This window comes from Bemisia tabaci, chromosome 2 (assembly GCF_918797505.1).
Source record: "Bemisia tabaci chromosome 2, PGI_BMITA_v3".
NCBI classification, from domain to species: Eukaryota; Metazoa; Arthropoda; class Insecta; order Hemiptera; family Aleyrodidae; genus Bemisia; species Bemisia tabaci.
This window is the reverse complement of record NC_092794.1, coordinates 23,111,318-23,139,252: the sequence shown is the minus strand read 5'-3', so window position 1 is coordinate 23,139,252 and position 27,935 is coordinate 23,111,318. Positions and strand designations below refer to the sequence as shown.

The following is a 27,935-nucleotide window of genomic DNA, read 5'->3' as shown; positions in this document are numbered from 1 at the left end:
ATGCGTGGACGTAAATTACTGGAAAAAACAAGAGCGCGGACAAAAAATCGTTGACGAAATGGATTTCATTTTGCAAAAAGGGACCAAGAGCATCGCAATGTTGCGAAGATTGTGCAATTTCATCCTTTGCAATAAAAGTACTTAAATCATGCAAAAATATGAAATTTACATGGTTATTTTTGTCTTAAATTTACAATTTTTAGGGTGTAAAACAAAAACTGTTTGTAGATGATCAGGTTTTTCTTCAAAGACAAAAGAAGTTGCACAATTTTAGCAACATTGCAATGCTCTTGGTTCCTTTTTTGCAAAATGCAATCCGAATATCCTATAACCTTTATAAATATTTTCGGAGTTCTTACCCCATTCTGCGTGCAGGAGTCGGACTCGCCGTCGCAATCGGTCGTCTGTTCGAGGTCCAGGTGGTTCTGCGAGGCCAAGCACTCTTTGGCCGCGTCCGGGTTTTTGAAGCTCCGGAAGCGGGCTTGGACCCCTTTGCCGCACTCCACGGAGCATTTGGACCAGGAACTCCAGTCCGTCACCTCGCAACCCGCATCCACGTTCCCTCCTCCACGCATCCTTCCAAATTAAACAAATTCCAAATTAGAAGTGTAAGATATAATTGATTAGTTTCCCAAAGGAAAGATAGATGTGACAGAAAGTCTACTATGTCGCAAAATAAGATACGTGGTTTTGTACCCGGACCAGCCGGATTCGGAGCATTCAGCGAAGACACTTAGGATTTGAGTGGCTTGGAGTACGAGGCGCATGAATGCATTTCTTGCTGTTTCGAGAAATCGACGGTGTAAGTCACCAATCACATAACTCGGTATGCGACGTCGGAGACTTTCTGGCATACTTTATTTTTTACACAGAAAACTACTCTAACGGCAATTCTTTAAAACTGCCGTGATTTTTCCTCTCGGTACGAAGAAAAATCTGCAAAAACTTCAAGGTATGATGTCAATTTGTTCTCCTTTAAAAAAATAACATAGAGGCGGAGATTTTCAGACACCGCAAACGAGTTATGTGATTGCCGACTTACACCATCGAAATGCGTATTTTTGAAGTTTCGAAATCGCATGGATCCTTATGGCGGAAAAAAGTTCAAACTGACTTTTTGATGCTTAAAAATTGAAATTTTGGAGCGAATATTTCACATAATGTACATTAAGACTAGTGTCACTTGAAATCATTAATGACTCAATTTTTTCAAAAATTGCAATTATGCAGCTTTCCCTCCAAGCCCCTCATTTGACTTTTTTCTTCGATTTACGGTACTAAATCTGCAGCTGAGATAAGGAATGATTGAGACGCAAATGAGAGGGTTCTGAATGAAATGTAGCTCTTACCTGCAGAGTACATCGTCATAGTTGTAGCATGGAGCTCTCTGGATCAAATCTACGTTGCAGCTCTCCCCAGAGGATCCATCTCGGAGCTGTCTTTGTCGAAGTTTGATGCCCTGACCACAGGACTCCGAACATGGACCCCATTCTTGCCAATCATCGACAGCGCAATCTGAAATTACCAAAATCAAGAGAGCTTTTTTTACTGATCACTGGAAAAAGAAACATATTGGATCTAGAGTCCAGACTCTTAAAAACATTGTCAAGAAAAATTACTCTTGATTTAATCAGAATCTAGCTTAATTCAAGAACCAAGCCTCTTAATTTAAGCGGATTTCGTTTTGATTCAAGCAAAAATCCGATTGAATCAAGAGTATTTTTTCTTGTCAATGCTTTCAAGAGTCTGGACTCTAGATCCAATGTATTTTTTTTTCCAGTGATGAGTCACAAGTATCTCTAGCTTTGCGGATCAGCGGGGTACTATAAGTTCGTCTTATAGTCCCGTCGGATAAACTAAAATATCACTTAACTAACCTTATTGAGATTGACAAGATACTGAAGGATCAAAGTCGACCTTTAAAGACTAACTGATAAGACAACGTTGGCTATGTGAGTGTTTAATTATTTTACTTGAAAAAAATTACGGTATTGATTTTGAAGGAACTATTGACAGGTACAGTATTGCTTGACGAGCATTCCTGAGATGTTGAAACTGTGCCATTGTGTGCTTCCGACGATTTGAATCGAAAATCTCAAAACTGCGTGAATTATCCGAGCAAATTTTGAAGCTTTTAGTCTTTTTGAACTTTTTGGCTTCGAATTTTATGTCTTGACTTAAATGATTTTCGGGCGATTGTGCAGTTTTCCTCACAGTTTCAGCCAATATTCCCTACAGTTATTTGCTGAGGAAATTAATGTCTCCTCAGAGACGCTTGGACTTAGAGAGAATATTTGAGGAAGCTTGAAAATTTCGTCGCTCCTCTGACGTAAGGGTGAATCTCAATTTTTGCATGAGCCGCGGGTAGCATATAGTTGCACAGAGAACAAGGGGCACGCAAAAATTGAGATACGCCCTTACGTCAGAGAGGCGACGATTTATCTTCTCATCGGCTTACCCTCGCTATTGACTTCGACGTCCTCCTTGCTGGAGTCGGTGCACGTCTTTTCGTAAAGTCGTTGTTGGTTGAGAATGAGTCTTGCTAGAGGTTTCATTTCGGCACCTGGAAAAATTTAATGTTTTTACGTCATTTTCCTATTCATTTCCGCGACCCTCCCATTTTCATATTCAGAACTAATGCTGAGAATACTCGAATGATTTTAAAAACGTAACTTCGGCACCGCATCTGTTAGGAGGGCTTAAAATGAGGGAGAGACTGAAAGTCAGTCGCGAGGCGTGAATGATCTATTTTCGATATTTCTCCATTTGAAGCTATGAGAATTGATTATTACGGTATTCTTTGCGAACACCCTGTTTATAAATCCTTTTTCATAGGTTTAAATGGCAGATAAATCAATACATCGCAAAGCAGTCCACGCCACTGTTGAGAGTCTGTGTAGTCTTCCCAAAAAAGATTCAATGCTTAATAGTCTGAGATGATTTCTAACGATATATTTATACAGGGGTTCATCCCATATTTACCGTGAAAATTCAGGGGTGAGATTCTTTCTCAATTAAAGAAAAAATTGTAAAATATTTATTTTCAAAATATGACGATTATTATTTTTTGCTGTTCATTTTATCACCCTTTTTTCATTTTTATTTTTGACGTTAGTTTTCACCTTTATTCAAACGCTAAACGGATTGATTGTCATAACGGATAATTTCTTTATCCTCAAGAACAACACAGAACTTACAAGCAATCGGAAACTCTATTGTGGAGGAAAAAATCCAAGTAAAAACCTGCCTTTAGATAAATATTTCTAGCCTGGTTGCCAGAATACAAATATCCTAAAATACAAAATGAAGATAGTATCGAAGGGAAAGGAGTCGTTAGCAGAATTAAAACAGAGTACAAAGTAAATCATGGCAGTTGCGATGTTGCGACGCTAAGTTGACGCTAACGCCTTGGTGCAACTATTCGTGCTTAACGAATGTATATGTTGCATAATCAAAAAATTGAAGGCGTTTTCTCTTGCGCGTATATTAATGCACATGCCACTGCACGATGATGTGGCGAAGCATGCCTCAGCACGATCTGTTGACATGATGATATGGATATGCTCATGATATACATAGCAGGCATGGATACGCAGATAGCATTTATTATAAGTAACCTTTTTCTTACTATATTAGGAACAGCTTATCTACTAATAATTTCCCAAAACAGATTAACAAGTGCATCTAAATTTGGGTAGGGAAACTGCAATAATTGTGGCCCTGCTGCTTACGGTTAAGCAGGGTTTTTCCTTATTTTTTAGGAATGAAACCTGGCACTTTATTTTACTGTCTCTGGTAGATTTTATATCTTGTGCTCCTAATCTTTTTTGGGAAGCTTTTTTTTAAGACGGGGGTTTATAAAAATTAATATCTAATATGTGCAATTATAAAAAAATCGAACAAGGTAATACATACCCGATGGGTCATAAAAGGGCGACTTGGGATCATCCGGCCAGCTGGTTGTTATTTTCTGAATTCTGTCTCGTGGTACAGTAGGTATGTCTGGAGACTGCGGCATAGACATAGATAAGTATTAGGTCCGTTCCATTGTCGAACCTTAATGAGCTCCTTTCTTCAGGAGCTCTGTAAAATTGGACGAATTCATGCTAAAAGGAATTATGTACATAGGGTTTGCATAGATAACATAGTTCCTTTTAGCATAGATACGTCCAATTTATATTTTGATTGAAGAGGGTTTAAGATTTTCAATAATACGTAACCATAACAAAAGTCAAAAACCTTGAATTAAATCCAGTTCTATAATTAAATCATTATGGGCAAAAAATTACGATGGTGTTGAGACGAAAAATACGAGATACCAGAGGAAAACTATAAGTTTTGCAAATGTTATGATACATTCCTGCCAACCTTAAAATTTTACAAAACTAGGTGCAGATTTTTCTTCTCTTATTTCGTAAAAAAATTCTGCAGAGGAAAACCATAGCATTTAAATTCCATATAAAATAACTGATTTAAACGCAACACTGATGAATTTTACCAGCGGTTCTTAACATTTATCCACTTTTAAGGTGATACATCAAATCTCTTGGTGTCCATCAAATAGAGACATTGTTAACTCCTTAATGTATACCCATGACATCTCTTTACAGAGAGAATTCATGTAAAAACGACTGTAAATACGACCTTTTTTCATTTAAAATTTAAGAAATACTTGTCGAAGTTTGTAAAATCCTAAAATGAAAGAAAATTCCGCAGCCAAAAAAGCCTCGAATTAATGACCCGAATGACATTCGGGACTAACAAATAAATTAGGTAGGGTGCAAAAATAGTGGTACATATAATACTATGGTGCAACTTTTGCTAAAAAGGTAATTGAAGCGTGTCCTCGGTTTCCCTGATCAGGGAAAATTTGGAAAATCGGAGGAATTTTTTGGATTGCGATCATATTTAAGGTAGAAAGTTCATGAGGTATTAATTTGAACATAAATCCAGTTAAGAATAACATTTTACGGTATGTATATGTTGCAAATACTCACAATGTAGGTTATACCACTGTCGGTGCCAATATCCCACGGGTACATATTGAATGTTTTAGACTGAACCCATGTGCAATTAGGCAGGCACAGTTCAAGGCCAGACACTCCCACTATCCAATCGGGTGAAGGATCTGAAAGATACAGTAGGCAAATAGAGCTTTGTTTTGAAACGACGGAAAAAAGCTTACAGCGAGTCCGTGCATACTTGCGAGTTATACTGCCGTGCTAAGGAAAAACGCCATATGAACAGAGTTGCCAAATTTCCATCAATAAAATGTTCATTATTGAGGAAAGCTCTGAATATTTTTCCTTGGAATTTTCAGATCTTTTACCATTTTGACAGTAAATTTATTTCTTATTGAAGGAAATATGGCAACATCTGGAGGCTCATACGGCGTTTTTCCTTATAGCACGGCAGTTTATGTTACGGGCAAAGACCGATCTCAGGCATCATCGACGATACAATACTGATGCCCATTCGAGCATGGTCAATTGCAAATACTCCCACAGCTGCTTGCATTGTACAATTGGCTGCGTATGGATCGTTGAGCTACAATAGATTAATAATCGATTCTTTAGCATAGCTTCAAATGGGAAAATATCGATAACAGATCATTATTCACACTCCGTCGCTGCATCTTAATACGGCATTTTTTAATACCCTCTTACATATTATACATACATGGGCTAAATAAGCAAAGAAATTCGAAATTTGTTACTTCATTTATTTTAGGAATCAGCATGCTTCAGATTTCCGCTCGCCAATAGGCGCTTTTGTAGATGAGCTAGAAAAGCTCTTTTTTACGTAGTGCAGTCCACGTGGTATTACGTTGCATATTATAAATTTTGGTTTCTGCGAACAGACGAAAAACAACTGCTACAATGTTTATCACGCAGTTCCAGAGTGCTGAAATCGCAGTGTGCATGTTTACTCTTTCACATGCATCATTTCCTGGTGCATAAATTCGGCCTAGCAGAGATAAGTTTACGGTTGTCGGTTTGTAAGAAATTTGTTTCGTTTTTACCGGTAATTCTTACGGGGTTGGGATAGATTGCTGATTTTCACCGCCATCTGACAACGGAGGATAAATTTGAGGGTCAACCCATCGCGAGCGAAATTAATGTCACTCCACGTCTGAGGCTGTGATAAAATTTTGGGAACATGCCAACGAGATGACACGAAACATACATCATGGAAAGTTGAGATTCGCCCAACTTGCCGTCCGGCGCGGCGTTCGCTTGAACTTGAGATCTGCCGTGCTAAAGAAAAACGGCGTATGAGCCATAAGGCGTTGCCAAATTTCCTTTGACACATCACGAATTTTCAGAAAAATTTGTGAGTATTCCTCTTCCGATTTTCCAGAGGATTTCGTTCGTAATTTGCTCTAAAAAACCTGAAAATACCGAGAGCAAATATTCGTAACTTTCTCCATAAAGAAATATTTTCTGGAAGGAAATTTGACAACATTCGAATGCTTATGCGGCGTTTTTGCTCAGCACGGCAGGAGAATTACTCGCATTTTCGGGCCCCTCTCTATCGTCAGACTGCAAATAGTTTGGAAATTTTCGTGCGAAATCAGCCGAGGTGCATTTAACCTTTTCTAAATTCCTCTCGTTGGTTACCCCAAAAATGCACGGAAAAAAAATTGCTGATTCAACAATTCAATTGCTAAAAACAGTGAGTGCAATGTTTCAACGCAGATTTTACAACAAAAAAATGCTACTTTAACCACCCCCGTGGTTGAATTAGTTTACAATGTGGTTAAGTGAGTTTACAATGTGGTTAAAGTAGCATTTTTTGTTGTAAAATCTGCGTTGAAACATTGCACTCACTGTTTTTAGCAATTGAATTGTTGAATCAGCAATTTTTTTCCGTGTTTTTTTTTTTTTTTTTTTTTTTTTTTTTTTTTTTTTTTTTAACTCACCTATCATGGAAACAACGGATATGAGGTGATGCTTCTTGTCCACCCTGAATACGGCGAAAGTCTTTCCTGTCACGTTCGGGTAGCTGATACCACGCGCCTTGATAATGGTCCGGATGTGCTTGCTCTGAGAGAAATAGGGATCATTCATTAAATCACGAAAACAAAGCATAAAATGACAAAAGTATTGCCCACTTACAGGTAATGGCAATTGATTTGCAAAATGAACACGTAAGTTTCACTCCGTTAAGACACTGAGGCCCGTGTTTTCGATCAGTAATCAGTACTTGTGATATACGAGTAATATAAACTCCGTAGATTAAAAATTTCGAAACTACGTAACCTAGTAAATTCTAAGATGTGGCAGTTGAATTTAAGCTATGAGACTAATAAGTTTAGTCGTGGAATATTTACTTATCTAATTTAATTAGATGTGTAACATTTCTTCTCGTGTGTATGAGCTCCAATGTGAGGATTGTGGAATAAGCTGTAAATAGACTTCATTTTGCAATGAAGACCTCCTATGTTGGTTCTTTCTTGGATGAACCTATCTGCACAGGGAACTTATGGCACATACGCTTCTAACGTTGTTTCTAAAATAGGCCAGAAACAGTAGCATCTCATCGCAAAATGTAGTCCAAATAACAAATAATTAATCCATAATGTGATAATCTGCGGAAGTATGTTAGTAATTTTCAGCGCTTTTCACTTTGAGGAAAAACTGTAAAATTGTTGAAACTCAAAACGTTCATTGCTCTAGAGCACCGAGAAAAGGAGCTATCTCCTTAGAGAAACTACTCACACATATGCTGTCTTTAAACTAATTCAGAAATAATGGTTCCTCATTGCAAAAAGTAATCCATTTCGGGGTGTTCTGCTTTTTATTTTTATCTGTTCTGTATATCCTTCATCCCCTTAAAAAGGGCGCGTAAATAATGAGTTTTGTTATAATGTATTACCTAAACATGTGAATGACTTTCCATTTCCATCGATTTATAAATAAAATTAAAAAGAAAGGATATTTGCAGTTTAAATCAAGCAAACTTAATATAATAACTGCGAGGGGCCGTTTGAGCGTAACGTAAGCAGTGCACTTGTTTTGTTTTTTGAATATCCTCCTATCATGCAATTTCACGTATATCTTTGATATAATGCTGATATCTTCGCATCTTGTATTGTCGGGAGCTTTTACGTTTTGCTCAAACGGTCCCGGGACAAAATTAAGAAAAGAATAGTTACCAACTTGTGATTTCAACTCAGATTCTAGCATTCTAGGAGCCCCGCTTTCAGCCACTTGACGCAAGCCTTCTGACGCAAATCCGCCATACTCCCAGAACCTTTCATCAGACAGAAAAATATTCAATTAGTTCAGACACAACTTAACTAGGGGTCTCTATTTCGATTTTCAAAAATATGACCGCTTGAGTTAGCCGCATTTTGCTTTCTAGTAATTTAAAAGGTAATGACTTGGGTAGAAGTTACGAGGCTGATCGATTCCGGCAAAAATCGAATTTATTTTTTCATTATTCGAATTGAGTTAATTTCAATCGTTCGGTGTGAACTAGTAAATCCACCAAGTAAACGAATCTTGGAAAGCCAAAAGTTAGACGCAAAGCTCTGCTGAATATGTCTGCAAAATAGCAAGTCATTCAACTCGTAATTCTTGAATCATTGAGAATTTCCCATTCTTCTGACAGAATTTGCCGGTTTTTTTGTGTTTTTTTTTGTTTTTGTTTTTTTTCAGGCAAGCGGTTGGATGGCTTAGACTGAGTTAGGTTTAGTCGTGCTAAGTATTGAAATGTTATTTCACATGTCGCTACAAAAATCTGTAACAAATGAAAATAGCAAGTAAAACATAATCTTACTTTTTGGGGTCGATCCATCCGTCATGTGGGGCAAACATGACACCGTACGGTACGGGGTGCCACAGTGAAATTTTAAGACTTTCCTAGCAACTCATGCTCCCTCCCCCCCCCCCTCCCGTTGACAAAATGGTCCGACCCCCTCTAGTCCTGGAGTTGGGGAAAATTTGCAAAATTTATCATATCAACGATGTGAAAGTACCTGTATTCAGATGTATGAGAGGCTCCTATAACATCACTGAACCTTGTCAACCAACTGTTCGATGGGAAATCTTTCGGGTGCGTATGTCGAGACCAGAGTCCCTCAAAAACTAACTGAAACTCACAAAAAATTACACTCAATTCAAAAATTCATTGAGACAGTGTTCCTCGGTTGGTGATAATGTATCTTTGTCAATATTGAGCAGATAAACTTGAAGTTATACAAATCCAATTATTTTTTTACAGATATTTAAGTTTCAACGATCGAAACACGGTTCCACGACAAGTTCAATGAAAGTGAATTACTTTCGACTTACAGAAATAGAGACCGCTATAACTCTTCAGCGTTCTGCATTTGCCTGCATCGCCACAGGGCGAATGAACTCAGTCTGCGAAGGCAAAATTTTCAGTACTGCGTTTTTGTCTGTCTAAGTAGGGAAATAGGATTTTGAGATTCCAATGGAAAAGCTCTTCATGGTGCCAAAACTTAATAAATCGCGAGTGGTTTAGTTTATTTCGTGCCAAAAGAGAGCGTAAAGTAGCAATATAATCCGGCGATTCTGTGCTCAGAATATGGCTGATTATGATTGGAAATATTTTTTGAGACCGCCCTAACTGCAAACTTCAAGGCGCTATTCGTCATACCTCTGTAGTTTAGATTACCATTTTTGAACATTTTATGTCCCAACATTTTTGTAAAATAGTCATCTCATTTTAAATTTATGAGAAGAAAGGTCTCACTTCCCGTGGTCGCCAAACGGTCATTTACGGTGAAACTTGGTTATGACAGAATAGTAGGGCGGATAAGCATAACAATCGTGCATCTCTGGAAGAAAGCATGAAACTTTCAGGATATCATCTTTACCAGAAGAAGGTTCAATTTCGCAAGTGAGCCCAAAATTCTGAGGCCATGGGGGCCGGGGGGGCAGGGGGCCCTGATTTCGCTATGTTTTGCCGAATTTTCGCGTTGAATCATTGTTAGAACGCCGTTAACAATGTAAAATGTAATCAAAACTTGAGTAAACATCATTAGTAGGTTCTCTCAAACAGTATCCTAAAATGTTATCACCGTCCGATCCCGGAGCACCCCTCAAAATGCCTAAAATTCAAAATGGCGCCCATAATAAGGCCTCCGGAATATCGGTATTTTCACTTGTGCATATCCTGTCATGTGAGGTATCATTTACCATGTAATTTTGGTCGCAGATTTCATATTTGAAGTCAAAACAACCCCACGGTCAAAATTGGTGCCCCCAATCCAAGATGGCGGCCAAATTTTAAAGGCAGGAGGGTGCATTTTTTAAACTTTTACGCGATAAGGCAAGTGATATGTCATTTCCTATGTAATTTTGGTCGTAGATTTCATTACTGAAGTCAAAACAACCCCCCGGTCAAAATTGGTGCCCCCAATCCAAGATGGTGGCCAAATTACAAAGGCATGAGGGTGCATTTTTTCAAATTTGTACGAGGTAAGGCAAGTGATATGTCATTTCCTATGTAATTTTGGTCGAAGATTTCATTAATGAAGTTAAACAAGTCCTCCGATCAAAATTGGTGCCCCAAATCCAAGATGGTGGCCAAATTTGAAAGGCAGGAGTGTGAATTTTTATGAGAAAAAAAATCACGTGAGATGACAAGTGAAGTATCAATTTATACGCATTTTTAGTCAACAAAACGAATCTAAACGAAATGTAAAAAAAAATCTTTTACACCAAAATGAAAAGAGATAATCAAGATGTTTGTCATCATGGCTTACATGTGAAAAGTGATGAGCCACTAATAGTGAGGAGTCTTACTGATTACTGCACAGTTACTCTGAACTCAATTTCAGATGCCCTAGACTTAGAGGACGAACAATTAATAAGTACCGAAAATAATATAGAAAACTTTCAGTCGGTTTCAGATGGTGGGTCTCTACTCCATCGAGTGCGATCAAAGCATAGGTACTTACGAATCCATTGCACAAACCTATGTTCCATCAAACTGATGAGCAGACACAAATGTTTCTTTGCGTTTTCGAAGTGATGTTAAACGCGCAAAATCCGAGATGATCGGTGTTCTTGCATGCGTTAACGGGTTAGGATTCAACCCCTCACATCCATAAAATAGAAACAGCAACTTTATTCTGTACGCTTTTATCTGATCCTTACCGGCAAGAAATTAAAGAAAGGTTCTTGGAACCTATAATCAAAACCATGAACGGATATGAAGAGCTGGAAAAGAGTAAATCGATGGTGAAACTGCTTAAATACGTATTTAGGTTTGCGGTGTTGCAGATTTCTTGTCATACTTACTTCAGTTCCTTCATCAAAAAATATTGAACGTCATTTCTTGAAAACTTCGCTTGTTTTTACTCTCTATGTGAGGAATATTCTGTAAAAATTTCAAGCCATGATGTCGGTTTGGTCCCCTTTCAAAAAATGAAATAGGAGCGAATATTTTGAAATCCCGCAATCAAGATACGCACTTTTGCTGTTTCACCGTCGAAATATTACTCCTCTACGGTAGCCAAAAAAATGTGACTTTCGACGACCTTCGTCATCACATATCGAAGGAAAAAGTTCCAGCTTTCAAATTCTTCATTCAATTAGAGAAATTACCCTCGACATCATCAGCAATGAAGTAGAAGTAGGTAACATTAATTTAGGAGCTACTTTTATACTCAACTGTGGATGGGATGAAGTGATCTGGATGCTTGTCTTTGGGGATGGATGAATAAAAACAAGGAGCTTCATCCTATTTTAAGTGACATGCCACCAGCTCCCGGAATCCCCGCTTAAAATTATCCGGTGTAATTGTAAGAAAGGGAGTGACACCATGCTGTACTTCCAAGAAAATAATCTTTCCGTTCTTAGACTCATGCAGAAGTTCTGAAGACTCCAACTGTAAAAACCTAAAGAACTGTAGGAGGAAGATCCTGAAGAGCCTGACTGGGAATGTGAATCAGCATGTGTTGATTAAGATTTTCTCCTACACTGACAGGAGAGGGTACGACAGGTGCGTTGCGTGAAACGTTATCTTTATTGAGATATTATATGGGCTTAAAAATGAATAAAACAACTCATCTAAAACTATAAAGGAGAGGCCCCAATTTTGTACCCAATGTTTCAGCGACTTCCCGAAGGCGGATTTCCTTGAAACTTTGTACGCATGTGCGGTTCGTGCTGAAGGGGTGCAATTCGTCGTCCGATTTTCGAAATTTTGATTCTAAGGGTTGAAAACACGCTAAAATAGGGTGACCCGTGTGTTAGAGCGGTGTTGCGCGATCGATCGTCGTCGTCTGGTCGTCGTGGTTTCCCTTCTTTTATTGCGTCTGGATCAGCTGTTTTTTCTGTCTAATTTTGGAGATTCCGAACCGGAGCAGTGTTGCCGAAATCACGAAATTGTTCGTTCTCGGTCACCTGATGACTCGGCTGCCCGAGGCGTTCGTCGTCATGGATATTCGTCGTTTATGAAGAAGTCCGATTTTTTCGTACAGTGCGCGTCGTCTTTTGAATTTTGTTAATATTTGTCGTGTATGAAGAATCTCGAATTTTTAGTAAAGTGCGCGTATTCGTTTTAATATTGAGAATGGATCAGAGTCGAAAACGTGGGCGTCCGGCGAAGCGTGGCAATGTTTCTCGCAATTTATCCGCGCGACGCAAAGTGCGGTATGATGAGTCGTCTTTTTTTATGCCATCGGTCGCCATCAGTCGCCGTCACTGCGCAATCATTCGTGTTTTGTTTCGTTGATGCCATCAGAAATGGGCGGAGCTTAGTTTGTCAAACTGAGCTAGACCATCAGTCACGTGACGCTTTGACGCCATCAGCCGCAATCACTCGTAACCCGAGTCCGGAGTGTCTCCATGGAGCACCATCAGTGAAACCTAACCTCTAACAATTTTTTAGTAGCGTAATCCCGTGATCGTGACGGACGTTGTCGGATCGTTTGTCTGTGATTGGATAGAGAAAAATGGGCGTAACCATCAGTCGCAATCACAGCGATGCCATCGGTAAGCGACCGACGACATAAAAAAAGACGACTATGGCTATCTCAGTGAGATAGATAATGTACGACGTAGGGGTGAACAAGGAAATAACCTCGAATTCATTTCGGCAGAGCACTGATAATATGATCGAAAATGATTATCCGGAAAATAATTTCGGACTTTTAAATGTGAAGTGCCAGTATTGTGATGGAAAAATTATTGAAATTTTAGTTTTCCATCGAGAAGCTGGTCATCATAAAACTTAAATTCTCAATGATTTTTCGTATTCGATAGCAGAAAATTTGGTTCAAAATTTAAAGTCGTAAATTTGGATTGTTTCTCATGGAAGGGATGATTTAAGAACGGAAATTTTTAAACACCGCAACGGAGATACGTGGTTTCGCACTTCAGTCGTGCGATACGGACATCCATCAAGTTTAAAAAAATGCATCAAGTCCCCGTCAACGCCGATCAACGCGTTTGTCGATCGAATCAACTACAGGTAGTATGAGCAGGGGGTCTAAACGCCTTCAATTTTTTGAACGCAATACGGACATCCGTCGAGGTTGTATAGTTGTATCAAGGCGCCGTAGCAAACGCGTCCCATTGTTTATCGTTACAGACGTTGCAGACTTCCTTAGAAATTTTATTTTTCTTTCGAGAAGCTGGTCAACATAAAACTTAAATTCTCCATGATTTTTCGTATTCGATAGCAGAAGATTTGGTTCAAAAATATATGTATGAGCTTCGGAAGCAGACAGAGATGCAAAAGCCATACAACTGTTGTCCCTCAAAATGTTGGTCATGAAAATGGGTTTGGAGAAGAGGTCGCGAAGTTGGTCATCGATTCCAGGCTCAACAAGTCTGAGAAGACCATTATGACAACATCTGTTAAAATGTCCGTTCACCTCCTCTTTTTTGAAATGCAAGGCATCACAATACTGGCACTTCACATTTAAAAGTCCGAAATTATTTTCCGGAATAATTTAATTTTTCAAGAGTATAAATTTAAATTGTTATTAAATGATGATAAATTCAAAATTCCAATTCCAATTTCCAAAATTTCAGAGCATGATATATCTTCTTTCAAAATTTATTGTCAATTCAAGTTGCTATTCAATTAAAATAAATTAACTACTTTTTTTAGGTCTAGCGCAAGATCTCAAAATGTCTGTCACACTCATGATTTTATATTTTTTAAGTTTATTCTTTTGTATGATTTTTCATTTAATATTTTTAGTGTAGAGCAACATCTCAAAATTTGCCTTTTTTATTTATTGAATTTAATAAATACATCTTCTTACAACAGTTATTTATTTTTTAATTTCAAGACTGCTGGGTCTATAAATTACTACCATATTTACAAAATTGATACTCGCAAACATGTTTTTTGTTTTCGCTGATGGGTACAACAACAGCCCCCATATGTAAAAATATTTTGTAGCTTCTGAATAATTATATTAAACTAGGGGAGCGAGAAAGTAAAAATATAAATATGGGCATAATAGGTATAGTAAAATATATTAATACAAAAGTTATTGTTATAACATGGTGTAATTTCATTAATGACGGTTTATCACCGTGCGAAGCACGGGCTGGTTGCTAGTTATGTATATGCTCCTGTTAACAGCATTACTAACGAGGACGGCCAAACTGATCACTCTCTTAATTATCTCGTCTCATTTTTGTGTAAAAGATTTTTTTTTACATTTCGTTTAGATTTGTTTTGTTGACTAAAAATGCGTATAAATTGATACTTCACTTGTCATCTCACGTGATTTTTTTTCTCATAGAAATTCACACTCCTGCCTTTCAAATTTGGCCACCATCTTGGATTTGGGGCACCAATTTTGATCGGAGGACTTGTTTAACTTCATTAATGAAATCTTCGACCAAAATTACATAGGAAATGACATATCACTTGCCTTACCTCGTACAAATTTGAAAAAATGCACCCTCATGCCTTTGTAATTTGGCCGCCATCTTGGATTGGGGGCACCAATTTTGACCGGGGGGTTGTTTTGACTTCAGTAATGAAATCTACGACCAAAATTACATAGGAAATGACATATCACTTGCCTTATCGCGTAAAAGTTTAAAAAATGCACCCTCCTGCCTTTAAAATTTGGCCGCCATCTTGGATTGGGGGCACCAATTTTGACCGTGGGGTTGTTTTGACTTCAAATATGAAATCTGCGACCAAAATTACATGGTAAATGATACCTCACATGACAGGATATGCACAAGTGAAAATACCGATATTCCGGAGGCCTTATTATGGGCGCCATTTTGAATTTTAGGCATTTTGAGGGGTGCTCCGGGATCGGACGGTGATAACATTTTAGGATACTGTTTGAGAGAACCTACTAATGATGTTTACTCAAGTTTTGATTACATTTTACATTGTTAACGGCGTTCTAACAATGATTCAACGCGAAAATTCGGCAAAACATAGCGAAATCAGGGCCCCCTGCCCCCCCGGCCCCCATGGCCTCAGAATTTTGGGCTCACTTGCGAAATTGAACCTTCTATAGGTAAAGATGATATCCTGAAAGTTTCATGCTTTCTTCCAGAAATGCACGATTCTGGGAACTTTTCCCCCTTATCCGCCCTACTAGAACCTGCACGGAAAAAAACATTTGTGTTTTTGTGCTACTTTTCCACAATACAAGAAGTACAGGCAACACAATGTGTGTGCTGAGTTTTGGAATGCTTTCAATTGAATTAAGCACAGAAAAAATGTAGAAAGGGGGCAGTCCCAACAAAAGGGTTGCGCTACTTTGTGTCCCCTTTTCTACATCTATATATTAATCTATATTTTCTTATTTCAGTATGCTTATAACGGAAAGTTAACCTCGATAGAATTTTTACAGGTTTTCCGTGAAATCGCTGCCCTGGTAAAAATTGGCAGTAGAATCTGTGTTCCAAAATACCATAGGCCTAAAGCCGGCTGTAAGATTTCCAATAGCTTCTGTAGCCGGCTGTACAATTTCTTTTAGCCTTTTATAGCCGATGGCGACTAAGCAACAGCCAGACGATAAAGTTTATGCTAAACGTTACTAAATACGGATACTAGGACTTAGTTAGTTTATGGACCACCGCTCTCTTTTTGTGCCGTAGTATCTTGATTTATTTTGCGAGGAATGTTCCGTACTTTTGAAAGATGCCTGTCATTCTTAATATGTTGGAGCGCCTTTAATTTATTATGATACTGTGCAATACCTCTGGTGTGAAATAGTTGCTTCAGACGCCGTGGCACGCTGCGGCGCGGCGGGCGGGCAGAGAGTGCGAAACGTGCATTAGCGCCTACAAACCTAACAGGGATACTTCACGCATTGCGCAATGCGTGAAGTATCCCTGTTAGGTTTGTAGGCGCCAGTGCGTCGCCGCTCCGCTTTGGATTAGGCTCTAATATTTAATCTCGCGGAGTCAGCGTTTTTCAACTCATGATTCTGAAATGTTTGCACACTCTGTATGGATTATTCTCATTTTATTTGCTGAAAAAAAAATGTGTTTTAAAGGAAAATATAATGTGTGTTTTGTAAATACCAAGGTAGTTCCGTATCAAACTTAATGATTTCCAAAGCACACGAATTTCTACACAATTTCTTATAGCCTTTTATAGCCAATGGCGATAAAGTGTAAAGCTTGGCGATAGGAACTAAAGCCCGACTGTATACCTTTTTATAGCTTCGTATAGCCCGGCTGTATGATTTGTTCCGCTTTCTACAGCCAGCTCTATGATTTTCAATAGCCTTCTTTAGTTGGATATAAGAACTCCTATGGTATTTTGAAACGCAGCTCCTATCGCAAATTTTTACCAGGGTGCGGAAATAGACCTGCTTATGACAAAAACCTGCAGGGGGCTGATTGTTGAAATTGATGGACAGAGCTATAGACAAAGAGGACAAAAGAGATGGAGAGATCCCATAGGTGGAAGCGGGTGGTTGCAATGGAACAAGGAGGTAGGTAATAGACTAACTAACGGCAACCCACGAGAGACCCGATAGTTAGTCCATCATTTATCCCCTTAGTCTATAAGAACCACCTATTTCAACCACTAGGATAGCTCTACAGTCCCAAGGTCTTCTTTTTCTATTATTATCATATCGCTTTGTCCATCAATTTCAGCAATCAGCCCGCTGTAAACGGAAAAAGGCCTTCGCTCCGTGAGATACCGTTATGAGCAAATGCCACTTTATTCGGATGTTCCCGTTCATACCCACCTCAGGATTCTGCAATGAAGAGCGTAATGAAGTTCAAATGAACTTGAATGAAGTTTAAATGAACTTCATTGCAGCAACTAACAGACCATTAAACATAGACAGGGTCAAAAGCCAAGAATCACGATTCATAATTCCTCATCAACATTTCAATTTTAAATCGATGAACACATAGAACATTCAAAATTCAACTCTTAAGTGGGGAAGCAGTATTTTTCATGTTCGTGAATTTAAATTTCTTTTTATCTAGGAACCATATTTTCCCTCTATGTAATTGTTCACTCCACTTTATCAATGTACATTACGAATTCGTGCATCCCAAGTAGCATTTTTCAACGGAAAAATTGCGATATTTTGGAATTAAGTTGCGATTTTGGTGATAAAATCGCTAGGACCATCAACATCTGAGCAATCATCCTCGATCTTGTCGCTATTTTATCTTTATAAAATCGCTTTCGATAAAATCAAAATTTGATCTCAATTTCTTACGATTCTTTCTTTGTTGAAATTGCGATGAATTGCAGTCAATAATATCGCGAGTTTCTTGCAAATTTATGGATGAAATCGCAATTTATCTTTATTTTTCATCCGATAATATCGCAATAGATCGACGTTGATAAAGTTGCGACACATTCTCCAATCAAATCGCAACTCATCGCGATCACTGCTATTTGGGATTTACTTGCTGAATCGTTTTTTTCTGGACGGGTTTAAATGCCCTATACATTAGAAGGAAAGGGAAGTTTGTGTAGAGCCCGATTCTATTTATTCTTCAAAAATACGTAGTTTGATTTCGATGTCAAACTTGACGGGACACCGAACTCTCACTAATAATTTAATGGAATAAGTCAATAAAACCGAAATATCTTGCATGAACCATTGATAAGGAAATATGTATTGTGATGCTTTGATGATACTTACCCTGTCTAGTATGGTCCATAGCGAAGAGTATCTCAAAGAGGGGCAGTTTGTAGACCCACCTCATATTTTGCTTCATCGCAGGTGCAGCATTTGTTGACGATGACAGGTTGCTGATCGTGACTCTCCTGGATATCCTCGCAGACCACTTTGCTCAGGGGGCCATCGTCCATGTACCAAAGGTCTTTCTGTTCGATCACAGTTGCTCTGTTGAAAATTAGAGGTCAAATAATGGGGATAAAATTAGAGTACTTGAATACGAGAGAGTATTGCCATCTCAATCATTTTATACAGAAAAAGTGTGCCGCTCTCTGATTGGTCAGCTATCATGGAGCACCAAAGTTGCACCAATGTAAACAAATCCCAGCCCTTCCGCTCCTAGTTTGGCCCAATGTAAACAAACAAGACGGCGACAAAGTCCTAGACGTGATTTTGGATGTGATAGAAATATTTTCATGATCAACTACTGAATTTCGTTCGAATCGAACTTTGATGGATATTTTTGCTGAAAATTAACCTTTGAGTGGGATTATCATTCATTTCTCAGCCGATAATACGTGTTCCTGTGGGTCGGGTTTGTTTACATCGGATCAACTTTGGAGCTCCATGATAGCCTGACCTGAAACTGATGAGCCAGTCAGAGAGCAGAACAGAGATGGCAGTACTCTTTCGTATATAAGTACTCAATATAGATCTACCGTCAGTGGTGATTTTGAGAGTTGGCAACACCGTTTCTCCTTCCTTTAAATCCATTGAAAATATCGATTTTAAGTGAAGCAAGAAACCTCAACAAGAATCGATTATTTTACATACACTTAAAGGGAGGGAAAACAATGCTGCCCACTCTCCAGAATCGCTACAGCCTACTGTGTTGAGGAAAAACGTCTTCGGTGCATCTGAATTGCACCACATTTCTCTGTAGAAAGAACATTCATTTTTTAGAAAATCCACGAATAATATCCTTCCAACTAGGTTGATACTAGAAGCAATTTTAAAAATGTAGTCCTTGATTGATTCAAAGATAAAAATCCATCACTTTTCCAGAAAGTTCGTGCTTTATCAGGAGAAATTTTCGGATGCCTATACGTCCCGTTTCTTTTTCAGCATGGGAGTAATTGGATCGCATTTGGCAGAAAGAAACCACTGTGATTACAATGTTGTAAAAATGTTGCTTCTTCACAGGGCCGGATTTACCTACTTGCCGCCTATGGGCCGCCTGTATTTTACCGCCCCCTTCTCATTCGTTTTGAAACATCGATACAAACCATCAAGTGAACGTGCCGGAGGAGGAAGGGGTGCATAAGACGCGTTTACTCGCGTTGGACACATTTTTTGCGAAAACCTTGTCAACACTGCTTGCAAAAATTCACGGAACTTTTGCGCGAAAGTTAAGTTCCGTAAACCTATCTCTGTGTGGACAAGGCGTTTCATTTATGAGAAATGAACGAAAAAAATATGAAAGAATAAACATGAATGTGGTTTCATAATTTTAATTTCCAGCACCGCGCCAACCGCACTGTGTTTGGCGCAATGCGTGCAGTATCCATACAGTCTTGTTGGTGCTATGCGTTTCACGCCGACCGCTGCTGACTCATGCTGACTGCACTACGTTTAACGCAATGAATGAAGTATTCATAGAGTCTTGTAGGCGCTAATATGTGTTTCATGCTGACCGGCCCGCCAAGGGCTTCTCCTTTCCATCTCAAGTCCTCGTCATCATTGCTCTGCTCTGCGCCGCGCCGCACCAGGCCAAATTGTGTGTTTGGTTTCTCTCTCAACTAGACTAATGAAAGGCGCTGTCTCATGTATCACCGAAAGACGAACGAATTAGAAATTACTATACTTTAACTCTCATGAAATGAGAGATTTTGTCGCGTTTTCTCGTTAAAAAATTTTTTCTGGATCCGTTTTTTTTTTTTTGATACCTACATTTGAAAAATTGCAGCATTTGCCGCCCCCTTAAATTTGCCGCCATGGGCTGCGGCCCATGTGGCCACCCCCTAATTTTAAATCCGGCACTGCTTCTTCATAGTTATCTAAAAATCTCGCAGAGTAGCAAGTGGTTCTGGCTTCCCACCAAAAACGCGTCAATTTTAAAGGGAAATAATTGTGTAAATATTAATACTGTACATATTTCAAGTATTTTTAAAAGAAAAGGAGGAAGTGCACGATTATGAAAACACCCTGTAATTGTGCCAGTTTCTTTTTGCCAAATGCGATCCACTTTACTTTAGGAAAATGAAGGGTCTTTACCGAATGGCTACTCACTTGAAGACAACACAGCCGCTCTCGGAAGGCGGGGCTTTCCAGAGAACCTGGATCTCCTGCTTAGGGACGGCGGAGGTTTGCGTGACCATGTTGGGGCACCGCTCGCTGAACTTGGTCAGGGCATCGCCCAGGAGGTGAAACGTCCCTGTCGACCCCGGATTACTCCCGTAGTTCGAGAAGGGCTTTGCCGGCTCCACCACCAGCATGAACCCGGTGAATTTTTGAACAGTATGCGCACCTTTCGCACCCGATATCGTCACTGTCAAAATCAACAATCAAACATTTTACCTATTCGACTTACAGAATAAGGTGTGCTCGTAATCAACCTAGCAACCGATTTAAAGTTAAATTCACTGAAAAAAAGTTACGGGCTATATAGACATACCGTCCGTTCCGGGTGCTGGAGCCGTAGCTTAGATTGCTCTGGGTGCTACACCAGCGGGGCGATTATTGAAATGATATCGACTGTATGTCAGCGCTTTGTCGTGTCGCGCCATCGACTAAGCAATTGCTTAGTCGATGGCGCGACACGACAAAGCGCTGACATACAGTCGATATCATTTCAATAATCGCCCCGCCGGAACGCAGATGGTATGTCTATACAGCCCGTAAGCGCGGCTTCAACGGCCAGAGTTTTTTTCTTCAGTGCTCCATTGAAATTCAACTCTGATGACAATTAATTTTCTATGTCGGAAAATACCGTAGGCATGGGTTACCTCACTTAGAAGTCATTATTATAAATGCATTGAAATGGAAGGAAAACACTGTTGCTAGCTTGCAAAAATCGTTATAGTTTATGACGATAATGATAACGCGTTGTTATTTGGAATTCATGGACACCAGATGCATACACAAATTATTACCAGGTAGCTTGTAGTTGAAAAATCTTGAAAATGGATCGGGTGTAAGAATGTATGAATATATAACAATAGCGATAGAATTAAAATAATTTTTGAAGTCAATGAGGCATTGTGAAAAAAATTATTTTGGAGATGAAATTACCTTTGTAGTTTTCGCCCGGTGCGTAAGTGTTTGGCCCACCGCTGAGTTCTATCCGAAATTTGTCATGGACGGGTGACTTGAATGCCGAAAACCCTTCAGGTGTTCTATTACATATCATCGAGTAGACGGTCTGCATCAACATAATCATGTATAAAGTCATCCATATCTGGAAAGTTGTGCCCATCAAAACCCGCATCTTTATCTGGAAATAATAAATATATTGAGAAATTTCTGCGATCACACTACTAGCAAAACAAAGCGGCAACGTAGTAGGTACAATATTAAGATACGTGCCCAGGACGTGTGGACGGTGAAATTACCAGACCTCAGAGTTGATCTGTGAATCTCTCAAACCACGTATCTCGGTTTGCGACGTTGTGGAATTCTTGTTATACTTTATCTTTTAAATGGAAAACCACACAAAATAAATTCTTCAGAATTTCCGGGATTTTTCTTCTCTGCGCGAACAAAATATTGTGATTTCAAGGAGTGATGTTGATTTGCTCTCCTTCAAAAAAGTAAAATTGAAGCGGAGATTTCAACGAAAAACAAAAAAACAAACAAACAAACGGCAAACGAGACATGGTTTGGGAATTTCACCGTCGATAAGTCTTTTGCTTTCCGAACAAACGTGACATTTACGGTGATACCACTATTCGACCACGTGGGAGCCCGTGTTGCCTACACTAAAAGTTGAAGGCGAACTGACGTGGCGTTGAAATAACCTTTTCCCGTCCGGTAAAATCAGGTCAGGCTAATCATTTCGCGATGATACCACTATTCGACTACTTGGGAGCCCATATTGCCTACATTTAAAGTTGAAGGCGAACTGACTTGGCGTTAAAATAACCTCTTCCCGTCCGGTAAAAAGCAATTTTTTGTGTTCCAAATAAGCATTTACTTTTACGATGATATTACTATACGACCGCGTGAGAACTTGCGTTGTCTATATACACTGAAACTGGAAAGTAAAGTGACAATGCAATAATATAATACTCCCGTGCAAAGTGAAAACACCGAGTAAGCATTCAAATGCTGCCAGATTTCTCCTTTGAAAATATTTATTTTTGAGCAGAGTTATGAACAAAATACGATGATTAGAAAAAATCACAAATTTTCCTTAAAATTCATGATTCGTTTAAGGAAATTTGGCAACGTTTAGTGGCTTATACGACGTTCTTGCTTAGCACGGTGGAATAACGGACTCTATGTATTCTATAGTGCAGTATCCCTTGATAGCGAATCTGCATTTGGGAAAAGTTGGAGTTTCACCGCACTAAGAGAAAATGGGAAATGAGGTTATTTGTGTGGAGAAACTCATTTATTTATATAAGAATCTCTTTCTTCCGCCGTTCGAGCACACTTCACGAGGGCGGGAAAAGCGTGGAAGCTTTTGTGCTGCCGATAAGGCGTTTGGCGAGTGGCCCCTTTTAAATGCGGAATTCTGAATGCGAAAGCCCGGCGAGGGTGGGAAAATTTAAATGGTTTGAGGCTAGATGGAGTGGGCAGATAAAAGGCTGCGGAAGGAGAAAAGGAGAAAGGCATTGATTGGGAAACGTTTTTGGCCAATTCAGCAGGAAATTTAATGGCTCTTCTCACGAAGATATTTTATCTCTATCTCGGGTGCTTCAACTGGGACTATGAGTGCGGCTACCTTCGACCGACGCACAGGAAGTCGATCATCGATTGGAGGGAACAGCGAATAACTGTACCGCGGTAAATATGACTGGAAGCTTCAAATCTACCTGACATTGATCCTAGGTAGAATCCTGGGTGAGGGTGAAAATTTCTGTAAGCATTTACAGTACCATAGCAAATATCCGTGTCAGATATACCATTCAAGCACAGTTTATCTTTTCGTGTTATAGTATGATACGAGGAAATGTTTCGAGTTCCAAGGCTATTTTCTTTCCAACAGATTTTCCAGGGGGTTGGATGATAATATTTCAAATTCAAGGGGAACTAGACCCACCCTAGGCCTAGGGCTCCTTAAATTTGATGCTCATGATATAGTTAAAGAATCGTCAGTTTGCTGTGTCTTTTGTGTAAAGTGGACCATATCCAGCTTAGTATTGGCTCAAAAATGGAATGGTTTAGGGTTGAAAAAAAGAAAATTTAATTTCAATCGGCTTATTATTCCGACGTTCCAACAAATTGAAGGAATAATGCACCAAGGATTTAACCTCTCTTCGGCACGCATTCTCAGCATGCTCTCAGCACAGTAGATTGCCTTGGTAGCTCACCTGCACACTGTGCGACAGGGGCGTGAATTATGTCCCCTTCCCCAACCACTCGAGGGGTTGTACGAGCTCACGGTATAGTTATTTCCATTTCATTGATTTTGCTCATTAAATTTTTCATTCTTCCATATCTGTGCATCTAATTTCTCCATTCCAGCCAACTTTCCAAGCTCTAATCAATTTTGAATTGATTTTTGCGAGGAGTACACAAGTAAAAAAAAAAAGAAGTAAAATAACTGGAGAACGGAAAATATCGAGTCCAGCCCATACATTTTCGTGCGACCGAAATAAAGTTTTTGGCGCTTGTTCTTCACTTCCCAGGGAGCGTCCCGTGTTAATAAATAAGTTAACGTACTTCAATTGACTGCGACAGAGGAAGAAAATCGTGTGACGTTAGTTTAGAAAAGTAAATGCAAGAAATCAAGGTAGCAGATCTTTCTGTATCAGTCTAAAAGTGCCTAAACTTTTTAGCGTGGACACTAACATTATTTGACACCGTCCATGGAAAAAGAAGCCATAAATACGGAAAACTATAAACTGACATTGAATAAGAAACTCTAAAATCGGGCCCGGAATAGAATTGCCTTCATTTTGAGTAGGCTTGATCCAGTCTTACCCTCGCTGGACTAGACACTCATCAGAGCAGAGCTCGTAGAAACAAGGATCGTCCAGAGAGTAAGTTTACCTATTCAATGTCTTCTAAACTAAAATAAATAAAATATTCTGTAGCAAGCGTTAAAAAGCCACTTCTTTCAGCTTTCTATTGCGCTAAAGGATATTAAATTTGGTTCAATAGAACTCTAAAAAAGTGGATTTTTCTGAATCTACCTCCTCTCCACGCGCGTCCAAAATTTCATGGAGCGTCATCAACAAGTGAGCTGCTGCAACAATCCCTTATCGTAAGAAAGCGACTTAGAGATGGTTGAATTTCATGTAAAACACGAGGAAACACATTTTTCAACCGGAAAATTTCAGGATTATTCGATAACTAGTGGACCTGGACTGCAGTTCATGGGAATGTACATTTGGTCAACTCGTGGAGTTGTAACTCTGAATTTGGTTCCCGTGTGTGGATTGCGTTGATCACCAAGAAAGGTGATTCCATTCCTGCTCAAATTTGAATCATTTACGCACTAAAGATGTAGTGATTTTTTTCAAGGTGATGCATCTTTGACGAAATTTCTTCGAGAACGGGTGGGGTAATGTTAAGGCTTATGAAGGATTCAGTCAGCAAGGGAGAATTAAAGCTGACAATTCTGTTAACTTTTGTTGGAATGGAACTGATTTTAGAGTAAACCCGATCGATTCTGCTATTTCCTAGCTGATAAATGTTCTTCCTTATCCTCATGTTTTACAAACTCCAAGCTACTTTTTTGCGATAAGCGATACACACAGCAGCTCACTTGTGATAGTGCTCCGTGAAATTTTGGACCCGTGCGGAGAAGAGGTGGGTTCAGTAAAACCTACTTTTCTAGGGTTTTATCAAACCAAATTTAAAAACCTGTAGCGTGTTAAAAAGCTAAAAATAGTGGCTTTTAAATTCTTCTTCCAGATTTTTTTTATCAATCTTACTCCAGGAAATATTAAATAGGTAAATTCACTTTCTGAACGATCCTCGACCTACCCAAAATCTGGGAAATGCCATTTGACCTACCTCTTTACTGTTTTTTCCGTGGAGATGACATTACGTTGGACATGACACATCAACGCTTTTATTATACAATTTGCATATTTATATTTTAATATTTGCATTTATTTATTTATTTGCATTTTTATACTTTGCATGACAAACAGAAAGAAGATGTCACCAAACTTGAATTGCTGCTTGGTTTCAGTTTTGCAATGACAAACGTGTAATTTTGAGAGAGAAATATTAATGTTACAGGCAGCAAAGTTCGGGACTCAAACTTCACACCGATCTAGAATCAGACGCTCTGACCACTGCTGAGCCAACCTAGCTGGCGCACATAGAGGATCGGCTCAATAGGAGAGGTCGGACAAAATTTGGAAACTTTAAACGCTTATAACTCCGTTTATACAAAACCTTAAAATCCTAAAGGTGGTTCCATTGGTTTCCTCGTGAAATTCTTTTCAACGAGCAACCCTTGAAATTTAAAAAATGGCAAAATATACATCAAAATTTGCAGTTTGAGTCAAAAACTTCATGTCCGATCTCTCTAATTGGCCACATCCACTGTGCGGTGTGAGAAAACTTTATGATAGAAAACATTGAAAGAAAAGAGGAGGGAGAAGACATACCTGATTTATGTTTTCAACTGATTGGAGGTTCTAAATCTTGTATTCTGTCACAGTTTGAAATTTTCTTCAGATTTCCACGCACTCTCAAAATGTCAGGAGCATTTAAGGATTGAGATGGAAAATGTTCGTCTCACAATTAACTTTAAATTTCATGTGTCTTCTGATCCTCTTGCACTTTGTCATGTGAACACATTCATTGCCACGCATTTTAGTGTATTAAAGAGGAAAACTGGTCTATTTGACAAATGGCCCCGATCTCGATTCTTTTTTTGTCAAAAATGGTTTCATCGACGTCTGTCTACGAACAGAGTAGGTAAAATAATCAGAAAAAATAACCATGCACATCGTTAAAAAATAGAATTCTACTGATGAGAAGTAGCTTCAAAATTTTGTCTTAAAATTTGATTAAATCGTCAATTGGACTGCATTTTGCAAGAAGGAACCACGAGCATTGCAATGTTGCTAAGATTGTGCAACTTCATCCATTGCAATATAACTATTGAAATCCTGGAAAAATGTGGAATTTACGAGGAAATTTGTGTCCTAAATTTACAGTTTTTAGCAACTAAAATGGGAACTGTTTATAGATAATCAGGCTTGTATTCAAGACAATAGGACCTGCATAATCTTAGCAACATTGCAATACTCCTAGTTCCTTTTTGCAAAATGCAATCCATTTATCTCCTTTAGTTGAAGCAAACCGCTCAAAGCATTGCAAAAATACCTATGCAAAATCATCTTGACGTTTTAGTATACCGATTTTTAGACATTTTATATTTTTGAAGGCAAAATCATCAGTTGCTGTTTTCAGATTACGAGTTTGGCGACTTCACCTTTTAATGGGGGAAAAATTTAACGTTAATTTTCAACGTTTCAAATCGAATCACTGTTTTGCATTGTCATTATCGGGTTCTCAAGAACCGCCCGGAAGAAACATAAAAATAAATGTTAAAAATAAACACCATTACTTTGTTTCTTTCTCACGAACCATTGTACATCAAATAAGCTATCTAGTGACTACAAAAAAAATTACAATTTCAGCCTTTCTTCTGATTATTTTACATAATGCAAAAGTTATTTCAAATTAATTCCGAATAAGCAGAACACAATTAAGTGAGTCCGATCAGAATAAGTCGGCTATTCTGACCGGTTACCACCTTCAAGAGAAGATATCCACTCGCGACACCAACACGCTTCAAAATATAACAATCACCTCCCTTTTTTCAAGAGAGAGTCACAAATCAACAATATCTCCAAAGTTTCAAACGATAATGGCACAACTCAAATACACGTCTGTTGCCTCCTTCGGCCCCCAAGATCGAAGGTACAAATTATTTTTCAGCACGCACAGATTCAAAGTTTAAAATTAACGGAATTTAAAAGTGAAAATTTCCGAGCGCAACGCCGAAAATGTGCATCCGGTGCAAGAATTGGTGTTTTACGCAGCGAATAAGAAAGAAGCGGTAAAGATAAACATCCGTCTTTACCGTCAGACCCCATGAGTGGTGACAACAAGCTTTATTTTAAACAATTGTAAGGTTTAAAATCCGAGTAATTTAATATCGAGTATCCCGAGCGTCGCGTATCCGGTGCAAGAAATAATTTTTTTGCATCAAACGGGAAAGCGGCCCGACATGCCGCGACATTTATAGAGACACTAGATGTGGGATGCGAGCGGGTGAACCGTTCTAGATACCGAAATTCACATCTGCGCACAGGGTCTCCGTCCCCCCGCCCGCGCGGACCCCCGGACCCCCTTCAACGACGGCCCCTTGCCCCCCCCCTTCTCCCCCTTTCGCCCAGACTGCCGGGAGCATTATCATATCTCGATACTGTCACTCTCATCGAATCTTAAACTTTAGAGACAGCATCCCCGGAACCGGACTCCTAGGGAGCTGGACACCCCTTCTCTGCCGTGCTAAGGAAGAACGCCGTATGAACGTTCGAGAGTTGCCATAATTTCCTCTGATAAAACGTTTATTTAAGAAGGGAGTTATGAATATTTTCCCTTGATATTGTCAGGAATCAGTGATCGAAACTCACCTTTGAGTTTCAGGAGCCATGTGGCGCATCAA

At 39.0% G+C, this 27,935-nt stretch overlaps 1 protein-coding gene across 6 annotated transcripts in view; it reads right to left on the bottom strand.

Annotated features, from left to right (window-relative positions):
• LOC109043654 (spondin-1) overlaps positions 1-27,531 on the bottom strand; it is a 42,078-nt gene extending 14,547 nt beyond the window's left edge. For 2 of the 6 annotated variants that reach the window (XM_072296968.1, XM_072296971.1), the window contains exons 1-13: positions 27,018-27,531; positions 25,861-26,158; positions 21,362-21,563; positions 20,360-20,618; positions 18,154-18,298; positions 8,984-9,096; positions 8,163-8,256; positions 6,923-7,046; positions 4,998-5,128; positions 3,916-4,009; positions 2,459-2,563; positions 1,350-1,515; positions 360-576 (exon numbers count right to left, since the gene is read on the bottom strand). In XM_072296968.1, coding sequence (XP_072153069.1) covers positions 360-576; positions 1,350-1,515; positions 2,459-2,563; positions 3,916-4,009; positions 4,998-5,128; positions 6,923-7,046; positions 8,163-8,256; positions 8,984-9,096; positions 18,154-18,298; positions 20,360-20,618; positions 21,362-21,557 — 1,644 coding nt within the window. In that variant the 5' untranslated portion in view covers positions 21,558-21,563; positions 25,861-26,158; positions 27,018-27,531. The remainder of the gene's footprint in view (positions 1-359; positions 577-1,349; positions 1,516-2,458; positions 2,564-3,915; positions 4,010-4,997; positions 5,129-6,922; positions 7,047-8,162; positions 8,257-8,983; positions 9,097-18,153; positions 18,299-20,359; positions 20,619-21,361; positions 21,564-25,860; positions 26,159-27,017) is intronic. The other 4 variants (XM_019060942.2, XM_072296969.1, XM_072296970.1 and 1 more) reach the window with 4 other exon arrangements.
• Positions 27,532-27,935: the final 404 nt, after the last annotated feature.